At 34.2% G+C, this 14,173-nt stretch overlaps 1 protein-coding gene across 1 annotated transcript; it reads right to left on the minus strand.

The window, feature by feature from the left end:
* Nucleotides 1-414: 414 nt before the first annotated feature.
* LOC104613490 (E3 ubiquitin-protein ligase DA2L-like) lies at nt 415-11,793 on the minus strand. Its single transcript, XM_010281317.3, has 8 exons — nt 10,692-11,793; nt 10,457-10,508; nt 10,327-10,372; nt 10,157-10,238; nt 9,886-10,045; nt 9,652-9,754; nt 2,285-2,351; nt 415-1,189 (listed from the first exon to the last, which is right to left on the minus strand). Exons 1-8 carry the CDS (start codon nt 10,881-10,883, stop codon nt 614-616), a joined length of 1,278 nt encoding a protein of 425 aa, XP_010279619.1. The 5' UTR covers nt 10,884-11,793; the 3' UTR covers nt 415-613.
* Between the last annotated feature and the right edge of the window lie 2,380 nt (nt 11,794-14,173).

The following is a 14,173-nucleotide window of genomic DNA, read 5'->3' on the forward strand; positions in this document are numbered from 1 at the left end:
GACTTGATTTCTGGGTTTTCAGTTCTCATTGTAGATTGAATTTATAATATATTAATTAATACATACATAATATATTCTTTAATTTCGAATACATTATAATATGTGGATTAATATATTAGAAGTTGAGAAATTATAATTAATGGGTTCATTTGTATTTTACATTTTGCATATAAATGTAATCTGTAATTGATTCATGTCCAATATGTTACAGTTTTACTTCACAGTCAACCCGAAACCTATTGCAGCAAATGTTTCTTCTTGTACATTTATATCTGAATGATGTCTTTGTAAGATTTATCATTTATTTATGCCTTCTTAGTTCTTATCATATCCATGAGCGTCTTAAGTATTATTATTATTATCATAATTGGGCTTTGTGCATGCATCTACTATCTAGTTTCAACTCATCCACCGGAAAGTGGAAACATCACCCTTTTTCTTTTTCTTTTTCTTTTTCTTTTTTTTTCTTTTTCCTTTTCCTCGTCTCTCTACATCTGTATTCAACACAAGAAGGCCCAAAAAAAAGCATAAGAATAGCCAAGGAGAAATTATGGATCACCAAACATGACAGAAGAAAAGGAATAAAGAAAGAATATGAAGAGTGCACTTCCAGCTAGTTTAACTGCCACCATGGAACTTCTTGTGCTGTTCTTGTTCGAGCCTCTGCTATTGAAACTGCCATTGCCAGCATCACCTGCTCCTCAAAAGTCTCGGGCAGAATGGGGCCCGTGATGTTAGGATGGAACCGATCACTAATACCATCCTGAATAGGCAAAGCACTTCCACCTGCCTCGGCTGTGGCATCAGAGCTAGCATAGCTTGTCCCCGCATCAGCTACCTCTGAACCATGATCTATCCCCCATTCTCCATCCTCTCTCAACACTGCCCTTCCACTGTCTGCTGAGACATCAATCCAGTTTTGTGTAGGGCAATTTACTACCACTCTATCCTCCCTGGAGGACAGCCTACCAGTGTCTGGAAGCATGGCAACACCTAAATTATTTCTCCTGGAAGGGTGAGATTCTCCATTCATATGTTGTCGTTCAGCAAGTGCAGCAATAGCACAAGCAAGACCACCTGAAGGGGATGAGGATTCAGCTGGTGGAACTACAGCATAACGATCTTCTGTCATAAATGGTTCCATGTGTGCAGAATCACCATGAGCTGGATTTCTCTGAGCATCGTTCTCCTGTTGATTTTTTTTTAGGTAGCCATAATAGAACTAATCAGGAAAATCAACAAAAAAGTAGCGTCATAAAATACCATATTTATATATAGTTTCTGTAGTAAATAACATCAACTTCTGAGAAAAAGATACAATCTGCCAACCTTGGCAGAACTTGTATCAGGTATCCCCTCTGTTCCTAGTCAGTTTACAAAATCTTGCTGAGTAGCTCTATCAGCCAGGACAAGAAAAATAATCCTAAGCAAATTTTTAATAAACATTTTGTTCCAAGTAAGATAACATTGTTTCGAGCAGCTGGGACTGGTGGAGTTGTCTTGAGAACAAATGCAAGCATCTGCTAAGCCTATAGCAGACCCAATAGGTGATAGTGATACAAATTCCATAGAAGCAACCCTCCTCACCAGAACAAATAAATTAAAGCACAGCTTCAGATATCCAACTCGGTTATATGGAAAATGCAATCACATGGAGCTTTAGTTTGGGATGTTGACCTTCAAGACTGGCTCACATTTTGAATGAAATAAAGAGAAACAACAATTGCTAGATCAGTTCAGCACATTCAATTCCAAGGGAATTAAGTAAATAGATGGGCTAGCCAAATCTAGGGCTTCAAGTCTTTTTGTACAGTAATAGATCCTTGTTCAAATGGTTCTTTCACTAGGGAAATGCTGCTTGTCCATTTTGTATGCATGTTTGTACATCCTCTCATCCTTTTGCCATATCAAGAGTCATGAATCCTGCTCATGAGTCATGACTATTTGGTACTTTAATCCTGTTCCACCAGTGCCCTATAGAGTCATGCTTTCTAACACCCAAGCATTGCACAAAACAATTCAGGATTTGTATACATATTGGATTGGTGAAAGGTTTTTATGTTGGCAGCCTACTTGACATAACCCTCCTATCTAGGCTTGGGACCAGCAGTGCAAGACTACTACCTACAAATGGTGGAACTCTTACACATCTCCTCAGATAAAAAAAGGGAGCAACCAAAAGAAAAAACAAAAGCCTGTGTTTGTAGATGAACATTATTAGATAGTTTAAGCATGAACTATAAGCCAAATCAAATATAATTGACTAGACTGTTCAGGAGATCACCTGAATGGAAAGCCAGATAGCTTCCATGACCATTAAGTCCTCAAGATCCATGTCAAATTCATCTTCCCTGCAATTTATTGACATTTTCAATACATGTTTCTTATTTGTAAAAGTATTTTGAATATGAAATTGATCATATGAAACCAGGACACAAATCATACAGTGCCAAAAGAGATGCAGATCGAGAGGCACCAAAATTATGTGCAAATAATCAAAATACATTCTGAAAATCCACATCAGAGAACACTGAACAACCAAATCACAAAACCATGCTTGCAGCAGCAATAATCTAATAGACTGCATTCACTGATAGTAAATTTAGATCTTGATCCCAAAAAAAAAGATCCCATCATCAAGTAACAAGTATATATAGTTCCTCGTATGTTGATTTATTATACAATTCACAATTTGGCTAGTGAATCCCAAGGGTTCTCATTCAAAACTTACCACAGAATAAATTGTTAACAGCCTACTAACTTAATTAAAGAATTAAACTGATGTGAAAACAAATATTTGAGGAATAAAATGTAACCCAATAGCTGGGCTCCACATGCAAAAGATGGAAAGGGTTAAAATGCCTCTGGAGACTTGATCTTATGGGACTAATCTCCTTTTTCATTATTCATTGGATGTACCGATTCTTTATATGTGGAGATAGGGATATTGGAAGACAGGCCCATATCTCCCCCTTTACCATTGAAAGTGACTTGGTAGGTTTTCTTAGATGGAGAATGGAAAGTATTCCATGGCAGTTAGCTCACCATCTCAATGATATAAAGGAAACTTTGGCAAAGATGAGCATGCAGATTAATTGCATCCCTAGTAATTTAGACACTATTACTTGGCGCCTTGCAAAATCTGCAATTGACAGGACATTTTTGTATAGCAGTAGTTCTATGCCTAAGTGGCCTTTTATTTAGGTGGAGCTATCTGTCCATAGCTCCTGTGCATCACCTTAAGCACAGAATCTTCTTGATATACAATACAATCAATACAAGTAAACTTTTTTCTCAGAAGAAACAAATAAACAAATGATGACCACAACATTTCTGAAAGGGCATGCATCATGACAACAAGGGAACAGCCGAAAAGAACCACAGTAAAGCAGTGAGGAAAATTTTGTTAAAACTCAAGCTTGAACATCAAATGCAACCTTGAGTAAAGAAAAATGCCATTTATATATAGAACTAAAATTGACAAAATTACATGCTTATTATTAAGGGTACACAAAAAAATCAAAATATTTAGCAGAAAATACAATTTAGAAAACCCGGGGTGATGAAGGTTCACAAATTTGAATCCTTGCATATACTTTGAAATACACTTATTTAAGCCCAAATGTTAGGGATGTATACATCAGTGTATAAATGAAGTGTCTATGTTGTACATGCTTCAGATTCTTATATTCCATGAATTCTTCAGGAACACCAATTATAACATTTTCCTTCTTTCCTTGCTTATATAACAAACGAAAGCTAATGTACACAATGAATGCCATTTTTTCCTATAAAACATTAAGCGACAAAGATAAACTTTTAGATAAACCCTTTTTGAGAAGGTATCTATAGTTACAAAGATTAACTTTTACACCTTCTTCATAGGAATAAAAGCAGGAAGGCACGTGCTTTTGCATGTGGTATTAATTGTAGGCCAATGTTTTAAAAGCACAAGGCACAAAAAAGGCGCAGGGGTCAATTTGTGCCTGAGGCGCAAGGTGCAAGACAAGGTGTGCGCCTTTTTGAAGCAAGGCACAAAAATAAAATAAAAAAAGCTAAAAAATCAAAAAATGTTAGAAAAAATAAAAAATGCCAAAAATTCAAAAAAATATTAAACATAATATTAATAAAAATATAAACTTAAATTTTAAAATAAATGATTTAAAAAACTTATTATCTAAAATTAAAATACATAAACGTAGCATGTAAAGCATATTCAAATGATAATTTAAAAATAAAATCAAACATATAAACATTTTCAAGCATGTAAAACCCAGTCCACAATCTCTTTTTTTCTCAATTGCATTACTTCAAGTAGCTAATGTGATGTAAAACATATTACATTCTTGATTCCACAAGCCGCCTTTGTGCCACACCCCTCGAGGCAAGCCCAAACAAGTCCATGTTAGGGTCTTAAATTCTTAGTTCTCACACAAAAAATAATGATTTTATAATTTTAATTGCTTTTTAAGAAGATATTTTAGTAGAATGAATGCATGAACATCACCAAATAGGGGATGCACCTCGCCTGTGCACCTAGGAACACCTTTTAAATCACTGTTGGGGGGAGAAAAAAAAAGGAGATTTACTTTATGTGGATTTCCTGTGTGCACTCTCCTGTAAGTGGGATATCTGCTGTACACAGTAATAGATAACATTGGATTTCACAAAAAAAGAGGTTTATTTCAAATGTATATACTTTTCTGTAGGTGTGTCAATGAATCTTCTTTACTTGTCTTGCTGAGTCCAACATGCATCAGATTCTGGTTCAGTGGTTCCCATATTTGCACCATGCAATACTAATATACCCCCCCCCCTCCCCTGATGCTTGAAGAAGAAGCCAAAATTAGGGAAAGGGGAGCTACCAGATCAGCAGAGCAAGTGAGTAATGAATTCCACCTTATAGACTGATTCAGGTACCAAGGACATGAGCAGGACAAGAGAGCAAGTGTTGACTCTTTTCTTGTTTCATTGTTTTGGTGGATAAAGTACAACAAGCAGCTGACTCCCCTCCCCCTTTACTTCTCGGAAAAAAAGGAAAAAACTCTCTATCATTCTTCTCACAGTTGCATATAGAGAAACCAGTCTCCAAGTTATGGATAAAAAAAAAAGTCTCCAAGTTGAGCATAACTTATCCACGAAAAACATTTCATTGCGTTTCTTGAATTACCTTCAAGAAGAATGAATGTTTGTCTTGAATCGTCTTCTCTGTTAATGAATTTGGGACAGAGCAGACAAATAGCAAATATAAAGACGAATGAATTTTTTCAATAGACTTATTTTACCGCCTTAAGAGAGAAAAAATAGAAAGTAATCTTCATCCCAAATCTTTGGAACACTACCTTAAGTTGCCAATATACCTAATAAACCAACATTGGTGACAAGTGATTGTCAGATACCCATACAACACCAGAGTCTGCACCAGTATCCACCAACATTTGCAGTTATTATGATCTGGGCCCACCCCAAAAATGATTTCATTACAACTCCAAAGTGGAACAAAAGCTCCCTGAGTCTAATAAAAACCCCAGGTAACAGTGTACACCAATGACCTGTTCACTCAGCGTTTTTCAGAATGTTCCTTTCTCCTTATGAGATACAGTACCAAAAAAATTAAAAAAGATAGGAGCACCCAAAAAAAATGCTGAACAATATTGGAGAATGGACATTTTTATAGTTGCTTAAGATCATAGTGTGTCAGACAAATCATTTAGGAACATAACAAAAGACCTTGCTTCAAAACTAAATCATATAAGAAGACCATGCGGTTTTTTTTCGATAAGTAAGAATAAGGCCATGTTAGGAGAAAAAATTTGGACTTCCAAACCATGTGCTCCAGAGGCTTAAAAAAACTAGGAAGTGAATGGCTTCTTTCCTTCTGAGTACATCATTAAGACTAAAAAGGGTTTTTTTTTTTCTGAAAAGGATAAAACATATATTTGTTTTAAAGGGAAGAAAGGAAATACAGGTGACCCATGTACACCAATGACCTGTTCACTGGGAATTAAGACTAAAAATAATAAGCTCCCAAAAACATTATGCAAGGGCTGAAAACCCCACAGAATTTGATCATTATTCAGTTCTTGACTTCAATAAAAAAAACTATGGCATCAAATTATGTGTTTCCCTCTGAATGGAACAAACTTGTCTCCCAAGGTCAATTTAAGACCTACTTAAATGGTGTACAATGCTCAATTGGCATAATATTCCAAACCTCCACTCTTGGCAAAGCTTTTCATTTTTCAGAAAATATTATTCAGGGCCCATTTGATAATGGTTGAAGTGGCTAAACCGGATGACTTATTCCCTTGTCTTTTAGTGGATAAAATAATTAAATAATAAAACATCCAAGAGTATCATAATCAGCAGAACTTCAGCTTCAGCCATGAAAGAGCTCACAACCTCCTTAATAACTTATTCACTAAAGAGCAAAGCTGTAAGTCATTTAGTTCAGCAACTTCAGCTATTATCAACCAAATGTCCACTCATAAAGATACCTTACACCATGATTCTAATATGTGAAGAACTACTTCAGTATCAGTAAGTCCAAAAAATTGTAGATTCTTGACTTCTATGAAGTTAGCATTTACTGAATTAAAAACAATCACCCCAATCACCATTTCAAAGAAAAAAAAATCTCTATATGCTGTGTCAAAATCATTGCTTTGATTCCTACAAAGTAGGGTGCAACTTGGGCAGGCCCAACCCAAGCCCAGACTGACCCAGGCTGCAATTTTACATGGGCTGCGCTTGGATTTTCGGTCTTCAGGTTGGACCTGGGGCCAAAAGTTCAGGCTTTTTAATTTTTCAGGCTGGGCTCAGGTCTAGCCCTTAGGTAGCCCAAACCCGGCCAAACCTTATCCCAACCCAAGCCCAGCATGGTTACATGTATATATGCATAATAGACACCTTATGCATGCATATATTCATAATTTTTTAATAAACCATACATATATGCATGCATGCATACATACATACATATGCACATATATGTATATCAATTTCAGGCTTAACCTTGGACCCTTGCCAGGCTTGGGCTTTAGGCCCAATTCTTAGAGTTGGGCCTGGGTTGAGCTAAAACCCGGCCCAGCCTGCCAGCTTGCACCCCTACTACAAAGTAAATTTTTCTCTCACTTCTTACTACTATTCTCTTTGGAGTTCTTATGAAACCACCTTTAGAAACACATCTCTGTTATATAATTTTTTTGTTTGATAGATAACAGAAATCATTTCATTAAATAATGCCTAACTGCTAACACAGAAAAGAGCAGGCCTGCAAAGTACATTGTAAGGAAAATCAAAGGCTACAAAAACAACCAATAATAAAAACTTTACAAATTACATCCTGGTCCTGGGCAATCCCAACACCACCTCTTTCCCCACCCCTGCTCTTGCTATTGAGTTTGCCATCATATTTGCACTTCTAGGAACCAAATTGAAAAAGGCATTCAATGTTGTCCCAATTGCAACTGCCACCCCCACCAACTACTTAAACTCCCATACTAGATGATCTTGTGTGTGTTTGTGTGTTATTTTATTAATAATATGATCATGTGTTTTCATCAAACAAACAGTTTCCCTCTACTATCACATCCCTCAACCCCTGCTGCTGCATCAGTTTTTTAAACCTTGAATTAAAGCTAACAGTTCTCTGTCATATGATTGCTGTCCAAATAAATGGGATGTTCTAGGAACTCCCCACTTCTTGTTCTTGATTTATCCATTTAACTTTTAGCTGATCATCCATTTGTCTCTCAAGCCCAAGCAGCTGCATCATGACTGCCAGTGACATGTTCAAACTACTTCATAGGGTTTTCAATCTATAAATTCTATAGATGCTTTCCACTTATAGTCCATGAAAGTTGATGCAAGTATTGATATGCCATCCACTCAAGATAACAATGGGTGTGTGTATGTGTGTGTGTGTGTGTGTGTGTGTGTGACAGAGAGAGAGAGTGATTCCCCATCTGATAAGAAGTTTGAACTTCAAACTTAGGTGGTATAAATAACCTAATACATAACAACCATTTGAATATATCCAATAATTTATAAAAAAAGAAATATCCTTTCTTATGAATAAAATCCCTAAACAAATCACTCAAATACATTATTGTCCCATTTTTAACTCTTAAATAGGTCCAACTTATACCAATTCTTGCAAATGAGAAATAAATCAATAATAACTAGTTATTCACTGAAAAAAATTAAAAAATATCACCAAGGATGGTTGGAAAGTAGAACTATAGGAGTTGCTACTGACTTCATTAAAGTATTGTATTACTAGTTGAGTCCTTGTACCCAACCTGCTCAAGTATTAAACTTGACAAAGAAAACAAGAAAAGATACACAGATGGATGAACTTGAAAGAAGAGGAAATTAGGAATAAAGAAACTATGTAAATCTTTAGAATTTTTATTTAGCTTCAGAGGGAAAACCCTCAATAAAATCCATTTTCTATTTATTAGGGTCTCAAGTAAAAGCATAACAGGAGTAGTTTGCAAAACTCTTAGCAATCTGCTCAGAACATTTGTATGGGGGTTGCATGGTTTATGTTAAGGGTATTCCACAACACAACCTTGTAATTTAGAGGTTTTGGGAGAAGCAAAGAAATTCTAAGAGATTGGCTTTAGAGTCATTTTTGTGCTAAATGTACATTTGCACTTAATTGTTCCTTTTCCATTTGTTTCCACAAAACTTCTCATCTACACATTTCTATGAATATTGTTGAGAACATGACCAAGACATGTCAAAGAGGAAATAAAAAAAAAAAAATACCACGGTTCTGCTGTTGAGGGACACAAAGAAAAGTGAACAATTGTCTCTTCTTCCTCTTTGAACATTATACATCTTTTAGGGATGTGCAACCCTCAATGATTAAGGTAATTCGCTTTTGACACCATGTCCAAAAAGACAAGCGACATGAAAGCCCGAACTCCAGGAGGAATCTTGCAAGCTCTGATGTAATTTGGGTCAACCATCTCCAACCCCCCTCTTGGCATCCCCCCCCCCCCCCCCCCCCCCCCGAAATAAAGAAAGTAGAAAATACTGAACTGAATAGAACAACTCCATGAAGAACTAGCCTTAGACATCCAACTTCCAAATCATCTCAGCACTTCAGTCTGGAAAAATGAGATTTACGATTTCTGGAAGAGGGTAAGCAGGGGACCTCTAAAGATGTAGTTCCAGTCAACCCTACCGCACTTGCATTGGAAGAACATGTTGATGTCCGATCCATTTGTAAGAAGACTATAAAGATGAATACAACTCTCAAAGGTTACTAGCACCACCCCAATCATCTTCTCAAAAATGAATCCTGATCCATTAACAGTTCACACTTCTAGACATCCAACCATACAAAGGTTCTCCATATGTGGCCTCTAACACCCTCTTTCATACATTCAAAATGGTAGCAGGAAATTATTCCTTTTTCATCAGTAGTAGCAGACAATTATTTGCGGGGAATTCCAAGAAACAATGTTCAAATAAGTTCAGTAACAAAGAGATTTGTTATTAAGTCATTAACACTCGTGAACAAAGAGCTTTGTTTCCCAAATCAATGCCCACAAAGGAAGCAGTGGAAATTTAACTAGCATAACTGAAACAACCTTAGCTGATGGAAATAGATGTCAAGGGAGTGGGAGCATCATATACCTGTTCTGCCTAGACCGTGAGGATTGCATATTTGAAAGCCCAGCACATGAGCTCTGAGAAGGCATGATATTATCACCTTCTACAGGAAGGTGAAATGATGGAACTGTGGAAACAATGATGAGATGTTTATTATACCCAGGAAGAGAAAAAGAAAAGTAAGTAGAGAAGAATCATTGTTTGTTTTTAAAGGAAATGAATCATCAATGATAAGGTGGAGTTCCATTCCTATCAGACCTGCTACCGAGATATCTGGTGGATCCTGATGTTCAAGCTCTCCTGATGTCATAACCCTGCTACAAGAAATCATCTCTTGTCTTTTTTGCATTCTTGCTTCTTCATCCTGAATTTCTTGCTGTCGCATTCTTATTTTTGCTTCTATAACCCGCTGCTCTTCCTGTAACCAAAGATGGAAAGTTAATGCAAGATCCATGGTCTAAATTCAGAATGAAATAGAACTGCAATTCCAAAAAATAAATGAATAAAAGGAGCCACGGTAAGGTTTTACCACTTGCTCCATTCCCTTTTCCTCTTTTGACCTCATTCCTCGATACTCCACAGCATAGTTGGAGGTTTTGCAAAAGGGACACCTTGGTAATGTTAAGCAAAACATACAAAACACAGTATGAATCCTCATCAATTAATGAAATGATCCAAAATTCCATATACAAAGGATACTGTGTAGGACGAGTAGAATGAGGTGGCTTCATCTGCAAGAAACATTCTGGCAGAGGGCACACCATCAGAAAGCATTGACATATTAGTTAATATTATAAATCACATAGAAGCCTAAGTGCTGAAAAAATACCTGTACAAATGCCTTTCATACAACATCTTGAGCGGTTGAGACTAGGGTAATACTAAAAGAAGAAAATGTATTCAAAATTTTATTATTAGTGTCACTGCACTATAACCAGAACCCAAACAACTTTCCCAATAAAAGAAAATTCACATCTAAGTTATGCACACCATTCTACTGTTTCCATTCAAAGAATTAAAGTGACAAACAGGAATAAAATGAAATGACAGCTGAAATTACTAACCAAAAAGCAGATTGGACATTCTTCTAGATCGAAGGAGTATTCTTCGTCCCCAGGATAACATGGAGCAAGCTTAGAGTCAAGAATGAGCTTCCTCAGCTTCTTGTGATCCACGTCCTTGTGCTGATACAACCCCTGAGGCCTCGTGTACTTCTCGTCCACCACCTGCCGCCTCCTCCCCAACTTATTCCCCATCAAATAAAAAATAATGAATAACCAAAAACAATAAATCCCTCAAATCTTCCTTTCGTTACTCTTACTCTGAATTTCAACACCAAATAAAGACCACTATCACTTGAAATCCTAATTCTTTACTCAATCACTCAGCGCACTCCATTGAAACAGGAAACACAATTGAAACAGCTCAAACCAAATCCAAATAAAGCATATCCGCGAACAAAATATCCATCACCATAAACCCTAGTTCTTAGTTATTACACCCCGATAAAACACACCATCGAAAATTCCACTTCCACCAAAAAAGGATTACAAACCACTACATCGAAACCTGAACATAACCAAAACCAATACTGAATCAACTCAAGTCATACAGCTCCAATTCCCCCCTTTCCCTCCCAAAAAACTCGCACTAGAACAAGAAAAGAAACAACCAAACCACCCCACCCAATAAAAACTACCTTATGAGCTTCAAACCAGTCACGAAACACGAATCAAACACTAGCACCAACCAAAGAACGAAAGATCATAAAACCCCCCGGAGCCCCACCAGAGGATCTTGACCTGTAACCAGGAACCAAGCCTAGCCTCCTCCGCTGAGAGAATCGAAGAGGCGGTGATTCCAATGAAGCCAACCAGAGCAGAATTCAGAAATGATTGGTGATGGAGGTGATTTCCAACATCAAGTACAGAAGCAAGATCAGAACTTTCTCAGATATACGAGATGGTCTCCTTCTCTTCCAGACTTTTTCCCTTCTTCTTTCATCTTTTTTTACGATTTTCTTTTGTTTCTTTCGGTTGCTGCACTCGCCTCGACGGAGAGAGAGACTTTCGAAAAAGGAGAGAGAGAGAGAGGACTCCTGAGATATCAGTACGTACACACACACAATGGTGGTGGAGTGGTAGTCTGGTAGACCCGGTAAAGAATACCGGGTTGGGGTCTAAGAAACAATTTAATTACCATAATAGCCTATTTCTTTATCCTGTAGACATCGTGACGTGTGTGCACTTAAACTACCCACGTGGAAAGACGAGACGTTGGGGTTGTAGACCGACCAAGGTTCCTGATGGGACACGGTACAATACAATAGAATAATAGGGTAAAATGGATGTTTGGCAATTGGTTGCGAGTTGGTTGGTGTAGATTTAAGCTGGAACTGATTATCCGGTATCCAACCTCTTTTAACAGCAACGCCGAAGCAAAAGCAAAAGGGGTTTTAAATTTCTAAATTTTTTGTCATTTTTCTGACCCTTGATCTCAAATGGAATTTTACAAAATTTTTGGAATTTCCGGGAAAATATGTATATATTGAAAAACATGTGTTAATTTTTTTCTGTATTTTCGATAAATTTTGAGGAATTCAAGGTAAAATACTCTACTTTTTGGTTGAATTATATATATATATAAGGGTTTATTAGTGGGTCCGGTAGAGAGTTATTATATAGAATGTTTTTTTTGCCATGTGGAGTTGCATCATTGGCCAATTGGAACAATTCATCAAGTGGGGACCATTGCATTGGCAAAGCTTGACACAATCACCCAACCTTATATTTTAATATTAAACTTGTCAAAAAAAGGGGTTTTGTCATTTAGCTGCCTTTATTAAATGATCTGATTGATGTAGATATAGATAGAGATAAATAGTTGTTTTTCAGTATTTATAGAATATAAAATATCTATATATCTATATATTTATATATTATAAAATTAAACAGTTTATGTCAGCATGCCTCTTTTTTAGAAAAATTATTTATCTTTTTTTTTCATTTTTTCTTATTTTATTTTATTTTTAAAATATAAAATAATTATTATTATTTATCTTGATTAGCTTATTTAGTTGTACATCATTAGAGAGAGATTTTTAGGATTTCTAATGTCTCTTATTTTAATGTATGTTATTATTACATTTAAAAAACTACATTTAACATAGAAAAAGAGACCTTTGGGTTTTCTAATGCTTCTTAATGCATTTATTATTACATTTAAAAAGAGAGAGATTTATAATAATATAATTCAAATAATATAAATAGGTTTAGGTTAAATAATTAAAAAATTATTAATTTTAAAATTCACTAAAATTTCACTAAAAATAAATATTAGCAAAACTTAGTAAATATTAAAAAAGTATTTTAATTCCACTTAAATATCAAATTTAATAAATGATAATAAAATAAAAATTTTAAATATAAAAATATTAATTGATAGTTTTAATAATATTATTAGATAACTTATGAGTTGAGACCTTTATTGTGCATAATGAATTCATTAAAAATTATAAAAATTAATAAAAATTTAAAACACAGAACCCATTTTATTAACAGTATTTTATTGCAAACAATATTGAATAATAATGAAAAAATACCAACAATTAATTAAAAATAAGAAATTTAAATATAAAAATATTAATTGATAGTTTTAATAATATTATTAGATAACTTATAAGTTAGAACTCATTAAAAATGATAAAAATTAATGAAAAATTAAAATGTAGAACCCATTTTATAAACAGTATTTTATTGTAAAAATTACTGAATAATAATGAAAAAATACTAATAAATAATTAAAAATAAGAAATTTAAATAGAATAATATTAATTTATAGTTTTAATAATATTATTAGATAACTTTGTATTAATGCATTTTTAATTAATTAATAATTTTTATGAGTTGAGACCTTTCTTGTGAATAATGAACTTTATTACAAAAATCACTAAATAATAATGAATATAATTAAAATAATTAAAAAATATATTAAAATTAAAAATATTCTATATTAATAAGGGTATTTATTGAAAATAATTAAAATGTATAATTAATAGTATTTTATTATTAAAAACACCAAAAATTATTAAAAAATATCCAAGCCAAAAATTATTGAAAATTAGCTGTATTTTTATTAACTATGGTATTTATTTAGTTATTTAACTTATTTTTACTGAAAGCAAATGCAAATTAATTTTGTAGTGACTAATATGCAAAAATAATGCTGAAACTACTGAAAATTATTGAAAAATACTCACATGCAAAAATTACTAAATAATAATGAAAAAACACCAAAAATTAATTAAAATCCTAAAATTCTGAAAAACCTAAAGCTTAATTAAAATACTAGAAATAATTTAAAAATTAAATTAATTGTAGTCTATTGCAAAAAACACTGAATAATAATGAAAAAATAATGTATTTTAATTATTAATAGTAATATAATTAACAATAATTATTTTTAAACTGTAATTAACAGTAATTATAATTTAAGCTATAAATAGTAGAAAATTACATTTAATTACCAAAAAGTTATATCTAATTAC

Source organism: Nelumbo nucifera, chromosome 3 (assembly GCF_055504915.1).
Source record: "Nelumbo nucifera cultivar China Antique chromosome 3, China Antique-T2T, whole genome shotgun sequence".
Classification (NCBI taxonomy): domain Eukaryota; kingdom Viridiplantae; phylum Streptophyta; class Magnoliopsida; order Proteales; family Nelumbonaceae; genus Nelumbo; species Nelumbo nucifera.